This window comes from Chionomys nivalis, chromosome 12 (genome assembly GCF_950005125.1).
Source record: "Chionomys nivalis chromosome 12, mChiNiv1.1, whole genome shotgun sequence".
Lineage (NCBI taxonomy): Eukaryota > Metazoa > Chordata > Mammalia > Rodentia > Cricetidae > Chionomys > Chionomys nivalis.
The window spans coordinates 71,306,744-71,321,702 of record NC_080097.1 but is presented as its reverse complement, the minus strand read 5'-3'; the positions used below and the strand labels follow the sequence as shown (position 1 = coordinate 71,321,702).

The 14,959-nt window shown below is 40.2% G+C and overlaps 1 protein-coding gene across 2 annotated transcripts in view; it reads left to right on the top strand.

The window, feature by feature from the left end:
* Positions 1-14,959, top strand: part of Vcl (vinculin) — a 101,783-nt gene that overhangs the window by 58,242 nt on the left and 28,582 nt on the right. For both annotated transcript variants that reach the window (XM_057786821.1, XM_057786820.1), the window contains exons 6-9: positions 656-816; positions 8,915-9,005; positions 10,167-10,314; positions 14,503-14,656. In XM_057786821.1, the coding sequence (XP_057642804.1) occupies positions 656-816; positions 8,915-9,005; positions 10,167-10,314; positions 14,503-14,656 (554 nt within the window). The remainder of the gene's footprint in view (positions 1-655; positions 817-8,914; positions 9,006-10,166; positions 10,315-14,502; positions 14,657-14,959) is intronic.

Here is a 14,959-nt window from a genome sequence, read left to right as displayed (position 1 = left end):
ATTAAAAAAAAAAATCTTAAAAACAAGAAAGAAAGGAAGGAAGGAAGGAAGAAAAGAAGGAAGAAAGAGAAGTTACTGATGCACACATTGAGAGAACTGAAAGATACTGACTTCTTTGGGGCCTACCATGGTTTGGGGGCAGTAGGATACTCACAGTTTTGTTGGTGTTTTTTATTCTGTCCTAGGAGATTTTGCAGTGACTAGAGGCCATGGTGGTATCAGGATTAATGATTTAAAAGGGTATTAATTACTTTTTGATTGTAGATCATCAGTGTGTGTGTTAACTTAGTTCCCTAATGACATGGTGATGCTTTCTTTACACCCTGAATTTTACTTTACGGTTGAAGTCGCTGATACTGGAACTTGATCAGCAGGTTTGCAGTCTTTGTTTATATATTCTGTTTTAGACATTAGAAGACAAAAATACATATCTGAAGTATGAAACATTATCTGTGAATATTACTAAGCAATAAGATTAAATTCCAGGCTGATGAGATGCCTTGGACTCACACAGATGGACGAAGATAACTGACCTCTACTTTCTACCTGTGACCTCCACAATATTTTTGTTTTTGTTTTTTTTTTTGAGATAGGGTTTCTTTGTGTCCATCATTTTTTAAAAGATCAAATTTTGGTCTTTTGTTCATCTTTATAGCTATGAAGATTTTTGTTACAACCAAAAACTCAAAAAGCCAAGGAATAGAAGAAGCTTTGAAAAATCGAAATTTCACTGTAGAAAAGATGAGTGCTGAAATTAATGAGATCATTCGTGTGTTACAACTCACTTCTTGGGATGAAGATGCCTGGGCCAGCAAGGTAAGTCTACTGGAGAAGAAATAATAAGAAAACTTCAAATTCTGCACTCCTGGGAGATTTTGATTGCCATCTGTCTTAGGTTTTGTAACTGTGTATACCTAAGAATACACAGGTATTATGGAAACAGTTGTTCATTTGTTTTATGGGCTAATTGTCACCTTTATACATTTCCTCTGTTCCAAGGTGGACTGTATGGGTATATAGGATGACTTGGTAAAAGGCTCATTTCTCATTGGTTGGGCTGGTAGAGGAATTGGGGTATCATACTTCCCTGGGTGGGATCATTGCTTTTTATAGGGGTGATTGTTGCCAGGTGACTTAAGAAAGACAGAGAATATGCCTATAATTATGTATGTTATGGAAGACTTGTCCCTAGCCAACCTTTGATTAAGAGGAACATACAGAGTAAGCTCTCAGGCTTTTTAGATGTGTTGCTTGATCATTCTGTTAATTAAAATATTGGTCTTCATATTGCTGGCTAGTTTACAGATCCCTTTGCTTTCTGTGGAAACCCCCTTCGACTCCAAAGGGAGTCCATTAATGTGGATTCCTTTTAGAGCCTTGGTAGCTGTCTGGAGTTACTGCCACTCTAGTCTACTTATTCCTTATGCAGTGGCAAAGCTTCCGGGTCTGGGGAAGCCGACACATTTTGGTTTAGACTTGCCCTAGAGAATCCCAGGATGGAGATGTGTGTGTGGGGTGTCCCCATCTCCAGGGTCTAACTTTCCCATGTATGACCCAAATTCTGTCATCAAGGTTGTTAACAGACTAAGTGACTTATGATTTGACTTCTGTTGGGTATTCATTAGAGTGTTTTCCTCCAGGACCACATATGAGGTAAGATCACATTTGTGGCCAAACATCACCAGTCCTCCCTCCTGCCGCTCGGAAAGCTAATTTAGCTATGCATAATCAATTAGTTTACTTTTACCTGTAACTTTATTTACAGAGGTGTTTCCTTATTGGTAGTATTTAACTGTTTCTAAAATTGTATTTTAAGTTTTTAATGATAAAATCATCTTAAGCCTCTGATATTTGATTTAATTTTGCTTTTGCTTGATAACTTTCACTTCCCAATGACTTCTTTGTGCATCTTTTTTTGTTGTTGTTGTTGTTCTCTTGTTTGTTTTATTCTTTTTCTCGAGCTTAGAAGGTAAGCTTTCTCTTACCCTTTAGGTTTTTTTCCGCTTAAAAAGAGAAAACGCATGTCTGTGAGGTTTTCTTGTGCTGTGTGCCGTGTCTTATTTTGTGTGCTGGTGTGTAGCACTGTGCTTGGATATGTGGCAGGACATGGTTTAATGTGGAATTCTGGCCTGTGCTGGGCAGACTGACTTTGGCTCTTTTTGAAATTAGTATTTTTGAGTGGGAGGCACAAAACAGAAAAGATTGCTATGGGGTATCAGGCTTTCTGTATTTGTAAGGTGTTTTTGTCTTTATGAGCAGGACCCTTAAGAACATTTTTTGCCTATTCTTCCCCACTTACCTCATTTGAAGGGCACATTACCAGCTGAGCTCTTGCGACGGAAGACTGGAGGTGATGCTGTCTAGATGTCTCACTAGACATTCCTGGCCTTGACATTTTGCTTTTGGAGTTGTATTGTTGAGGTTTTACCTGTAGTTAAAGTGAGTACGCTAAAGAGAGCTGTCCTGTTTACACTACCAAAGTCAAAGAGGACAAGAAGTAAAGAATAGTGATTTTTAATTTTTTAATAGTTTATTTAAATTCATTTTAAGTGCACTGGTGTGAAGGTGTCAGGTCAGGTGCCCTGGAACTGGAGTTACAGACAGTTGTTAGCTGCCATGTGGGTGCTGGGAATTGAACCCAGGTCCTCTGGAAGGGCAGCCAGTGCTCTTAACCACTGAGCCATCTCTCCAGCCCCCATCTGAAACATTTTTTAATTTTTTCTTCCCTTGAGTTGGTGACTTTCTGCATGTTCTGTTGCCTAGGCTGTGAATCAGCTGTAATTCAATGACTTCGTGTTTCCCTAACTGAATAAGCTCTTCCCTTTGCTTCTAGAGGATGAGAAACTACTAAGGAAGAACAGACATTTAATCATAATATTTCTGTAGTTTGAGGGAAAATAATCTATTATTTAGTGAATACATGTTATTGAGTTTATTTTGTGCAACTGCCATCAACAAATGCTTATTAAAAAACAAGCAAGCAAGCTGGGCGGTGGTGGCGCACGCCTTTAATCCCAGCACTCAGGAGGCAGAGACAGGCGGATCTCTCTAAGTTCGAGGCCAGCCTGGTCTACAGAGCGAGTTCCAGGACAGGATCCCACCCCCCCCACACACAAATAAGGAAGACCCAAATGAGTTTACTGGGTTTTCAGCACTAGGATTATGGACTTAGGCAGGGTGGACAAGAGCAGTTGACCTGGTCCTTACCTTATCTGTCTCACATTCTTGTCGCTCTGGAGAAAGCTGGCTGATTAGGATGATGCAAAACTCACTTCATCAAGGGTAAGAATAAATGGAGTTTGTTCAGCCAGATGAAGCTTACATCCACGACATTAGAATGAACAGGAAGAACTTCTTTGTCTGCCCCCTTTTGTCATACTCTTACTTGGTTCTGAAATTACAAAAGGATAGAAAGATGCACATGACAAGTCGCTGACAGCCTGTCACCTTCCTGCTTTACCTGGATGTGGTCCTGTGTGTAACTCTTCAGCAGTTATAAGAATATTTAGAAAAAGAAATTTATTTCACCCTGAAAATGGACAGTGGTAATTAGGATATTGGCTTTTTTTTTTTTTAATAGGATTCGGAATCTTTCTTTCCTGAACTGTAAGCAGAGCATCACCAGATCTGGGGGCTCTGTTGTGACCAGGTTCCCATTCTGTTAAATGCGTAGTGTCTTTCACCACTTCTCGTCCCTCCTCAGAAGGAATTAACTTTGTCTTCCCATACTTGTTTCATGCTTCCCCACTGGTGCAGTGTTCTTCTGGAAAGTGAAGGTTCCTCTAGGAAAGTGGGGGAAGAAAGTAAGTGGAACAAATTTTTGGTAAAAATACATCTTCTGAATAAGTTCAGAGTTTGACGAGGCAATGCACAGTTGAATAGCATACCTGTTATACCTACATTCAACTTGCAAATTCACACATTTAAGAGTAACTTTAAACACCTTATTTCTATTGAAAGTAAAAATTACCTCTTGACTCAACAGTCATCTTAACAGTGATAATTAAAGTGAAACCAGAATTTTTTTTCCTGGAACAACATTATGACTCAAAGGAATTTGAGTTAAACACAATTCTTATTCTGCTCTGCAAATTTAGAATTCTGTACTTAATGTTTTAAAAATTATTTGTATTACTTGTATCTTGATATATGTTGGGACTTGAGAGAAAAGTACAATCATTTCATTGCTAAGATCTTTTGCACCTTCCAGAGGTAACATTTCACGCTGAGTCATTAGATGCTGTGGTTTCCAGTTGGTTATGGTGCTGAGTGTCTTGCTGGGGGTCAGGCTGGCGATGGGCAGCAGTGACTAACTAGGATGTCTTCCACATAAGATCACTCTACTTACCGCAGAAGGTAACACTGGTTAGATTGTGCTATCCTGTAACACCCTCACTCCAGACCCTTGGGATTTAAGGGTTGAATTTAGTTTTGATTATTAAAAAAGATCTTTTTGAGTGTTCTCAAGTTTTGGTTTAGTTGTCATTAGAGTAAGAAATTTATCTATAGGAGTTTGGCTAAATACTTTAACTGAGGCATTTATGGTGTTTTGTTTACTGCTCAAGGAGGAAATCCTCAAATGCTAAAGGAGTTGGTGTTTTCCTGTCTGATCTAGGATGTCTTTAGCTGGCCCATCTGTGAGTGTGCTCACAGTGGGCTTAGGTGCTTAGAGTTGTGAAGCTTTTTCACAAGGAGATACTCAGGCGAGAGAAGGTAGCTATCTAGACTTAGGACCAGGCAACTTTCTCATAGGTCAGTCTGTTCGTTCCTGGGCTATCTTTATTCAGAACATTGGAATGGTGCTCATAGAAGTGTGAGCAGAAGAAAGTGGAATGGGGAAATGAGTGTTTGCAGAAGAAAAAAAAAGAAGGCCGGGCAATATTTTCCATGTTTAAAGTTATATATACACATCCATACATACACATGTATCTCCAAACTGGCTTCTAGTCCCAATGCTAGGGAACCCGTTCACACCACGTCTGCTGTTAGTGCACTGGTGTTACTCATGACAGGATTCAGCTGATTTCATCATAAGTACTGCCCTGTAAAATACACCTGAGACTCCTTAGAGATAAAAATATATAGGGTTATTAGCTGCTCTGCTCCAAAAAGAATTTAAGGAGGTTTTAAAAGTGATATAAACCTTTCTGACTGTCTAAATCACTTTCTTTAAAAACCAGAGGGATAGAGAGATGACTCCGAGGGTAAAGGCATCTGTGACCTTGTCTGATGATGTGAGTTTGATCCCTGGAACCCACAGTGTCAGAGAGAATTGACTCCAGTAAACTGTCCTCTGACCTTTACACATGTGCTATGGCACACTCTCACCCACCCACCCACACAATAAAGCAACAACAAAAACCAGCCTAGAAACTAACTGAAATTCCCAGTTTTAAAAAATGCAGCTTCAGGACTGGAGCGATGGCTCAGAGGTAAGAGCACTGACTGCTCTTCCAGAGGACCCGGTTCATTCCCAGCACCCACATGGCAGCTCACAGCTGTCTGACTCCAGTGCTAGTGGATCTGATGCCTCTTCTGGTCTCCTCAGGGCACTAATCCTGCACATACTGCAGAATAACAAAGATTGCAGCTTTATCCCATGTTCACCATCGGTTCAGGGTAGGGGAAATGAGCATCTGCTGATTTTAATTTCCTGGTGTTGTCAGATCTGCTCAGAAGAAAATTGCTCTCTTCCTGGGAATCATATTCTGTCTTCTAGTGAAGGGGCCATGTGAGCTGATTCGAGAAAAAGGAGCGATCTTTGCGGATGCTGCATAGAGCAAGCTCGTTTCCCACTGTACTTCAAACCACTTTGGGATATTGGGGGATGAAAGCAGTCATTGATGTTAGTGCCCATTGTGAGCTCGATTCTGGAGCTTCTCCTGTGAGGAGTAGTGACTGGAGCCCATACTGACAAGGTGGAGATCTGCTGACTGCTGCAGAAGGTTTATGGCATATTTGACAACTCTTTAGGAAAAACAAAAAGCAAAACAACAATAACAAAACAAACAAACAAAACCAAACTGAGATCTTTTTTTGTTTGTTTGTTTTTTTGAAACAGGGTTTCTCTTTAGCTTTGGAGCCTGTCCTGGAACTAGCTCTTGTAGACCAGGCTGGCCTCAAACTCGTAGAGAACCACCTGCCTCTGCCTCTTGAGTTCTGGGATTAAAGACATGCGCCATCACCGCCCGGCTTTTTATTTATTTATTTAGTGGCCAAACTGAGTTCTGTGTAATATAAAATAAGAGGTTGGAGTCAGCAGACTTAAGATCAAATTCTAAGAGTGATTCCTTTATTCTTAATTTGGAAAACTACATTTAAACCTGAGATTAAGTGAAGTATTTGAAGGGAAAAAAATGGCAAGAATAATCTATCATGCAGGAAATCAAAATTACCTTCCTAATCAGTAGCCTTTACTGCTAAATAAATATTTTAGTGCTAAAATATGACTGACATTTGAAAATATGTCATTTTCTTTAGAATTTAGATTTTGAAATGTAGATAAATGTCTGTTGGTTTTCTCACCAAAATAAAAGTATAACTGTGGGGTGGTGGTGGCACACGCCTTTTGATCCCAACACTCAAGAAGCAGAGGCAGGGTGGATCTCTGTGAGTTCGAGGCCAGCCTGGTCTACTGAGCGAGTTGTAGGACAGCCAGGGCTACACAAAGAAACCCTGTCTCGAAAAACAGAAACAAATAGAAAGTATTACAGAAATGTTTATTAACAGTCTTTTTTAAAAAATATGTATTTATTATTATGTATACAATATTCTGTTTGTGTGTATGCCTGCAGGCCAGAAGAGGGCACCAGACCTCATTACAGATGATTGTGAGCCACCATGTGGTTGCTGGGAATTGAACTCAGGACCTTTGGAAGAGCAGGCAATGCTCTTAACCACTGAGCCATCTCTCCAGCCCTATTAACAGTCTTTTAAATTTCACATTGACACAGTCCTCTTTTCCAAGCTATACACATATTTCCTGAAAGTTTATCTGCACCTAGACAGTTTATTAAATCTTATAACTTATGTTAAATGCTAAAAATTGTCCTGTTAGTTCCTTGAGGTTAGAAATTACCCAAGAGTCTTAAAAAGATAGCCATTTGGGCCTTTCTTATTTGAAATTCAGCTTTGTGTTTTTCTGGAGGCAAGCTTTGCTGTAAAAATTAACGTACAACAAAGGGAAGGGAGAAAAGAAACAGATTTAAACATCATTAGCAACTTACCTAAAGATACTACCCTCTTATTTTACTATTTATAAATGGACTTTGGACCAGATCGTCATGATGCTGCCTTGTATTGGTAGCTATCATAATTCCATGTAACTTGGTAACTTTTTACACCCCTACCCACCCCCATAGCTTAGTTCACCTCCTTGTTGCTGTGGCCGAGCATACAGTTAGAATGAGAGCGCCTTTCCTCTCTTTCTAGATGGGAGAGAAAGGAATCCTAAAGTGGAGCGTCTATCTTCTGAGTCGGTATTTGAAATGCTATAGTCCACCTGCTGCTGATTTTAAACCTGAGAATAGTTCTCCTTCTTTGTATTAGTGGTGGCTCTTTGAATTGGAAATCGGGATGTGCTTGGTGCCTCCTTGTGGAAGCTTGATGGTACGACACTGTAGGATTGGAAATTGAAGAAGGCTGGGGATGGGGCATTGCCTAGAATTTTAGAGGTTAACATGCTTTGATGGGTTGACTCTCTGAGAGTCACTCATCTGGTGCAAAAAGGAGAGAGATTGTTTTTTAAGAAGCTAAATGCAGACTTACGAGATGAGCAGCCTAGGGCCAGTAGTAGTAGCACACACCTTTAATCCCAGAATTTGTGAGGCAGTAACAGAGGCAGACAAATCATTGCGATGCCAGTCTGGTATTACATAATGAGTTCCAGGGAAGCTATACACAGTTATACCTGAGAGACAGACAGGGACAGACAGTGGATGGAGATACAGAGACAGAGAGACAGTGTATCACACTGCCAATTCTAAAGATTGGCACATAGATGTTTGTTATATTGTTTTTTGCGTTTGTATTAAAAATTGATTAATCTGGGAGTGGTGGCATATACTTTTAATTGGGCAATTTCTGTGAGTTCAAGGCCAGCCTGGTCTACATGGCAAGTTCTGGACAGTCAGAAATACACAATGAGACCCCCCTCAAATTCTCTTTATTGGTTGTTTTATCTATATATATATATATCCTGGGAGAGTCTGTGTTGGCTTTATGCTCATTGTCATGAATCCTGGTTATGAGCAGTACATTGAGATCCATGTATTAGGGATGACAAGTGATGGAAGGATGGGAAGGAAGTGATAGCAGGGAAGACCAGAGTGTGCTTTCTTCATGGACGACTTTTAGTGGTTTATTCTGAGAACCAAAACAAAATGGTTACATTAACACCTTCTATTTATTTTATTTCAACAAGAAATTCCAAGTTTTTAAAAATTAATTATATAATGAAACATCATCCTGTGTGTGCGCACGTGCATTTCAGAACAGGAAGTAGAAGAACTGTGCTTGTGGCACCACACACTGCTGGGGCTGCCCAAAGCAGGGAGGGCTCTGGAAGGCTTCAGCTGACGGCTGTTGGCTACCGAAAGGCTGATAATGAAGCATGAGGCCCGGGGCTTTGTTCTGCAGAAGACATTAGACAATTTTTGACTTTATGCAGTTTTTTATTGTAAAAGTTTTTTCAGTTTTAGCAATGGAGACACAGGAGGCAGGATAGAATTAACTGGAGATTTGCATGCAAGATGTTGCATTTTGACAGACACGGGAATTGTGGTGTTTTGAGATTATTTTAAGGCTGTTACAGGACTGCCTTAGCTATGTGTGTTAGTGCTGTAACTCCTTCTCTGTAAAAACTGAGAGACCAAGATATAAAACAGACAAAATAACTGGGGTTTCTCTTCCAAAGGACACTGAAGCTATGAAGAGAGCCCTGGCATCCATAGATTCCAAACTGAATCAAGCCAAAGGTTGGCTCCGTGACCCCAGTGCCTCCCCAGGTAACCTGCAGTTCTTCTTTTCTGAACAATAAACAGCTAAAATACAAGCAAATGAAGGAAAGGAATGAACCCTTCTATAATCTCAGCATCCTGAGGTAGTTGTAACATTCTACCAGAATTCCCAGTAACTGAAACTGTTGACAGAAGTTTCTGTCCCGCCTGGTCCCGCAGCTGCTCAGTCCTAGAGAAACACACAGAGGTCTATATTAATCATAGACTGGTTGGCCTATTAGCTCAGGCTTCTTATTAACTTTTATGACTTATATTAGTCCATAATTCTTGTCTGTGTTAGCCACATGGGTTGGTACCTTTTTCAGTGAGGCAGTCTCATCTTGTTTCCTCTGCATCTGGGGAATGGCTGCAGACACATCTTTCCTCTTACCAGAATTCTCCTGTTCTCATTGTCCCGCCTCTACTTCCTGCCTGGCTACTGGCCAATCAACATTTTATTAAACAAGTACAAGAAACAAATCTTTACAGGGTAAAACCATTGTCCCACAGCATGAAACATTCCTAGGTCTTAAGGGATGAAGGTACAGGCTTTATCACCTCTTGTCATGAAACAATAAACAAAGCTAAGCTGTCATTCTTTGAAAGATTGTTGGTTCACCCATCCCCTCAATCAAAAGTAATTATTGTAAATAAAAGCTCTTTTTTGCTAGTTCAGGTTGGGCAGACTACCATTTATGTTAGCGAAGTAATTTAGTTAAGTAGATTGTATTGTGATGTCTATAAGAATGGTAGAATGAAGTTGACGATATAAAGACAAGACCCAAGTAGGTTATTGAGCTTGGCTTTTCTAATTTAATCTTTATTCCACTTTAGATTGTTTGAACAAATGGGAAAAACCTAGTGGAAGTTGGAGGTGCCAAGCACTGTGAAATGACTAGATTCTTTTCTCATTGTCCGCATTCTTACGTCAGGCCACTTCACATTTCTGAGCAGATATCATGCCCAATACCTTTTCCAGCAGGGCCTGTGGTTAAAACCTCACATCATGGTTGGGAGGCACTGCGTGGCTTTTAGCTGTCGGATGGAAGGCTTTCTATCACTTGTCTGTTTAAGTCATCCATTCCTTCATGAATGAAATGACTTGTAAAGTAACCTCTCTGAATAATTGATGTGCCTACGATGTAGATATTGAATATCTTACTATTCTAGGGGATGCTGGTGAGCAGGCCATCAGGCAGATCTTAGACGAAGCTGGAAAAGTTGGTGAACTTTGTGCAGGCAAGGAACGCAGGGAGATCCTAGGAACCTGCAAAATGCTAGGACAGATGACTGACCAAGTGGCTGACCTCCGAACCAGGTAAGGTTCCTCTGCTTTGCTCAGACAGTAGTGAACAACTCACTCCTAATGAGGTCATTCAGGATATCAGCAAGTCCATGCCAATTTTTCTGAATTGTCTTTTGCTGAAAATAGAACTGTAAACTAGGCAAAGACTAATAAAGTTAGAGCTTATTTTGTAATTGATTTTTTTTAAAAAGAAGTTTTTAGCTAGAGTTTTTATGAAGAATAAGGGCAGAGTTGAAATCTGACCAGGTTAATTATCCTTTATAAAAGATGGATGGTAGTAGGAAAGATCAAAGAGTAACAACAGGACTGGCGATTCATCTCACTTGGTAGAGAGCTTGCTTAGTATGCGTGATCCCATCACTAGGCGAGAAATGAAGACCTTGACTCCTAGAACTCAGGAGGTAGTGGCAGGAGGATCACAGTCATCCTCAGCTACCTATTGAATTGAAGGCCACCTGAGCCACATGAGATAATGCTTTTTCATTTTGTGTTAAAATTTATTTTAACCCTAAGAGAGACATACATGGATCTAATCTATATGGGAAGTAGAAAAAGACAAGATCTCCTGCGTAAACTGGGAGCATGGGGACCATGGGAGAGAGTTGAAGAGGAGAGGGGAGGGACGGAGGGGAGCAGATAAAATATATATAGCTCAATAAAAAATAAAGATTAAATATAAAAAATTTAAAAATTGTTAATATTTTATTATTTTTGTATACATACCTATCTTCTCTGAGCCATCTCACAGACTCTTGTAATTTGTATTTTAGCCTTCCTTTTATTCTTCACAAGTCTTTGATTTTAGAATACCTCTACCCCCCAAAAAAGTACACTTAGTTTGCTATTGAAAAAACTCAGGAGAGCCGGGCGGTGGTGGCGCACGCCTTTAATCCCAGCACTTGGGAGGCAGAGGCAGGCGGATCTCTGTGAGTTCGAGGCCAGCCTGGTCTACAAGAGCTAGTTCCAGGACAGGCACCAAAGCTACAGAGAAACCCTGTCTCGAAAAACCAAAAAAAAAAAAAAAAAAAAAAAAAAAAAAAAAAAAAAAAAAAAAAAGAAAAAACTCAGGAGAATGTAGATTTTAAAAAAAATAATCATTTATGCAGTTGATGAATATATTATGACATTGAGAGGATTAAATTGTGTTTAAATCTAGTGTAGATGAAGTTTAACTTTGCTTTGAGAATGTCCTGAAACTTCTTGCTCATTAGGGTTCACAGCATTTCATAGACAACAGCACGGAAACAAACCTCCACATGCTCCATACCATTCTACTTGGTCCAAAGTACTCACATCCAACCGCAGCACTTCTTTTGGATCAACACAAAAGTTTTATTCTTATGAAATTGTTCCTTTCCCCCTAAAACAATGCAGAATCCTGCACATAGTAGGCATTCTTTTTGTGGCGTTGTAGATGTAGAAGCCCCCAGGCCTTCAGAGGTGCACTTGGAGGGGGCGGGAATGGCTTAGATGTGGTCTCATGGCTCTCACTGAACCTGTTTCCTGTTGAGAAGCAGCCTTCTTTGTCAGAAGCATGGCAAGAACTTTGCAGAAAGGAGAAAAGAAGTTTTGTTCCCCTTTGGAAAAATGCCAGTGCAGTTTGACAAGATTCTTGGCTCTTTTCATTTTTCATTGCTGGCTCTTTGGTCTGTAGCCCTTTCACAGTGTGGCAGGCAATTTTCATTTGGAATTCTCAGAAACATAATTGTGACTATAAGAAAAGAATGAGATGATTGTATGGGAGAGTCTACTAATCTGTCAAGAGAAAAGGCTAGACCAGAGATCAGTAACTATGGCCCCGCTTCATACTGGAGCCTGTCTTATCCTCTCATATTAGAAGACTGGAAAACCATCTCTTCCCATTGTTTTTTCTTACATGCACCCAGCTGCATTATCATTTTGATGCTGAGGCATAGCAACTCTTTCTTCATTGATATTCAGGCTCCTAGGTTTTAAGAATCTATTTTATCTGTGTAGAACTCAAAGCTTTTTAGTTTGAATTTGGCCCATATATATTCTTACCTTTTTACAGTTAAATCCATATATCAGAAATATTCCTCCTAACTAATTACTATATTTGAATGAAATAAAAGAAACCATGGGCAGTATTTCCTCAGTCTTTCATTTTCTTGTCAGATGTGGGAAGGCCTCAAGTATGAGATAAAAGCTTATGTATGCTCCTGGCACTACATTTCTGGGGCTCATTACCTTCAGTGTTAGTGTAAAAGGGTTTTTAAAAAGAGGGCAAAGGGGTTGAACAGATTGTTCAGTCAGTAAAGTGTTTGCCTAGCAAGTGTGACGCTCCTTAGAAGCTGTGTAAAAAGTCAGACCTCACAGCACCCTGACTCTGTAATTCCACTGCCAGTGAGAGAGAAAGGCACATTCCTGGGGCTCACTGTCCAAGCAGCCTAGCTTAATCACCAAGTTCTCGACCAGAGAGAGACCCTGTGTCACAAACAAAGCAGATAACAGCTTACAGACATCACCATACACTGGCATATACACCTGGACACAAACACGCACATGTACACATACACACAGAAAGGGCTCGATGTGGGCTGGAGAGATGGTTCCATGGGTGAGAGCACTGGCTGCTCTTCCAGAGGACCCAGGTTCAGTTCCTAGCACCACACCTTATAACTATCTGTAGCTCTAGTTCCAGAGGATTCAGTGCCCTTTTCTGACCTCTGCAGGCACCGCACACATGGTGCACAGACACATGAAGACAAAACACCATATACACCAAGTAAGAATAAGTGCCATCTCAAAAAAGAATTTTTGTTTTGTTTTGTTTTTTGTTTTTCGAGACAGGGTTTCTCTGTGTAGCTTTGGAGCCTGTCCTGGAACTAGCTCTTGTAGACCAGGCTGAAAAGATTTTATTTTGGGGGGAAGATAGGTAATAGATTCATTTTACTGTTAAGGAGGCAAGGATGTTTTGGAGTTTTTCCTAAAGTTATAAGCTCAGATTGGGATGAATAATGTTATTCCTTAAAATGATAAAATTGTCACACCGATGATTGGCTTTATTAGCCTAAATGGATTAAAATAATCCAAGTTTGTAAAAAGATGGCAAGTCTTGCTTTGTGGCCTAGAAACTCTGTTGAGGGACTGATCTCTGCCGCGTCCCGTCGTGTCTCTGCGGGAGTAGAGTACCGTTCTGAGAGGAGGAAATGTGCCAGTTCTCCAAAGACTGCAGGAAACAGTGCTCTTAACAGTAATGGAAGGTACACATCGATATCATCCCTGGGGGCTGGAGAGATGGCTCACAGTTAAGAGTATTCACTACTCTTCCAGAGGACCCAGGTTTAATTCCCAGCACCCATGTGGCAGCTCGTAGCTGTCTGTAACTCCAGTTTCTAAGGGATCTGACACCCTCACATAGACATACATGCAGGAAAACACCAAAGCACATAAAAAAGAAAGAAAATGAAGAAGAGAGAACTCAGGAGATATGTCACAGTGCACATTTCTTGCTTGCCGTGTCTCAGAAATCCCCATATCAGACCTGCTTCTAAAGTCTGTCCACCTGATGCCCTTGTAAGAGCTAGTTCCAGGACAGGCTCCAAAGCTACAGAGAAACCCTGTCTCGAAAAACCAGTGTGTATGTATGTGTGTGTGTGTCTTTGTGTGTGTGTGTCTATGTGTGTGTGTGTGTATATATATGAATAAATTGTTGAAATAAAAGTTGAACTTATTCTGAAATAATTTTAATGTACGATTCCCTATAAACAAGACAAATTAATGGGCTATTTATTTCTAAAGCACACCACATAATCCTATAGTAACAAATCCCTCTGTAACAGTAAGGTCTCCAGCAAATTTTCCTGCTGCAATTTATGTTTGGTTATGTAGTCAAGAATAATTATCAAATTTTGCTAACCTGGCTTTCAAGTCATTAAATAGTTTCCTAAAACTAATATGAGTTGGACATGGTATCACATGCTTATAATTCTAGCACTTGGGAAGAAGACCCTGGAAGATGAGGTTCAAAGCTAGCTATACTTACTTAAGACCTGGTTTCAAACAACAAAACAGAGTGAAAACATGTTTTTGAAGGCAAAAGAGAAAGTAGGTGGGTGGATGTTTTCCCTTTGTTCAGTTTTCTGGGGAAATCGAGAAGGACACACTTTAATAAAAACGACATGTATTTGTTATTAAGTATCTGAGAGGATATAATGGCATATCTGTCATCCTGAGTAGAGGACAAGGAGCCTCGCCAGTGGCCATGCAGAAGGCTCAGCAGGTGTCTCAGGGTCTCGACGTGCTCACTGCCAAAGTGGAAAATGCAGCTCGAAAGCTGGAAGCCATGACAAACTCAAAGCAGAGTATTGCCAAGAAGATTGATGCTGCCCAGGTAAGGACCATTCTTAGTAGGGACAGGCTGGAGAAGAGAAAAAGGGTTATTAATGTCCCATATCTCTTCCTACACTGCCCTTTGCCCTCGTCTACTGTGGGTAGGTAGTGGATGTTCCTCAGTGAAGACCAATTCCCAGTAGTTTCCTGGGGTAACACCTGCACCATCTTAGGTATAGACTTGTGTTTGTCTACATTTTGAATTAAATATCTTAATTTTTAGTACTTCAGCTAGTTAAAAGATCTCTGAATGACAGAATCCTAGATCTTGAAACCATTTCCTGTCTTAGAATTCTCTACTGTA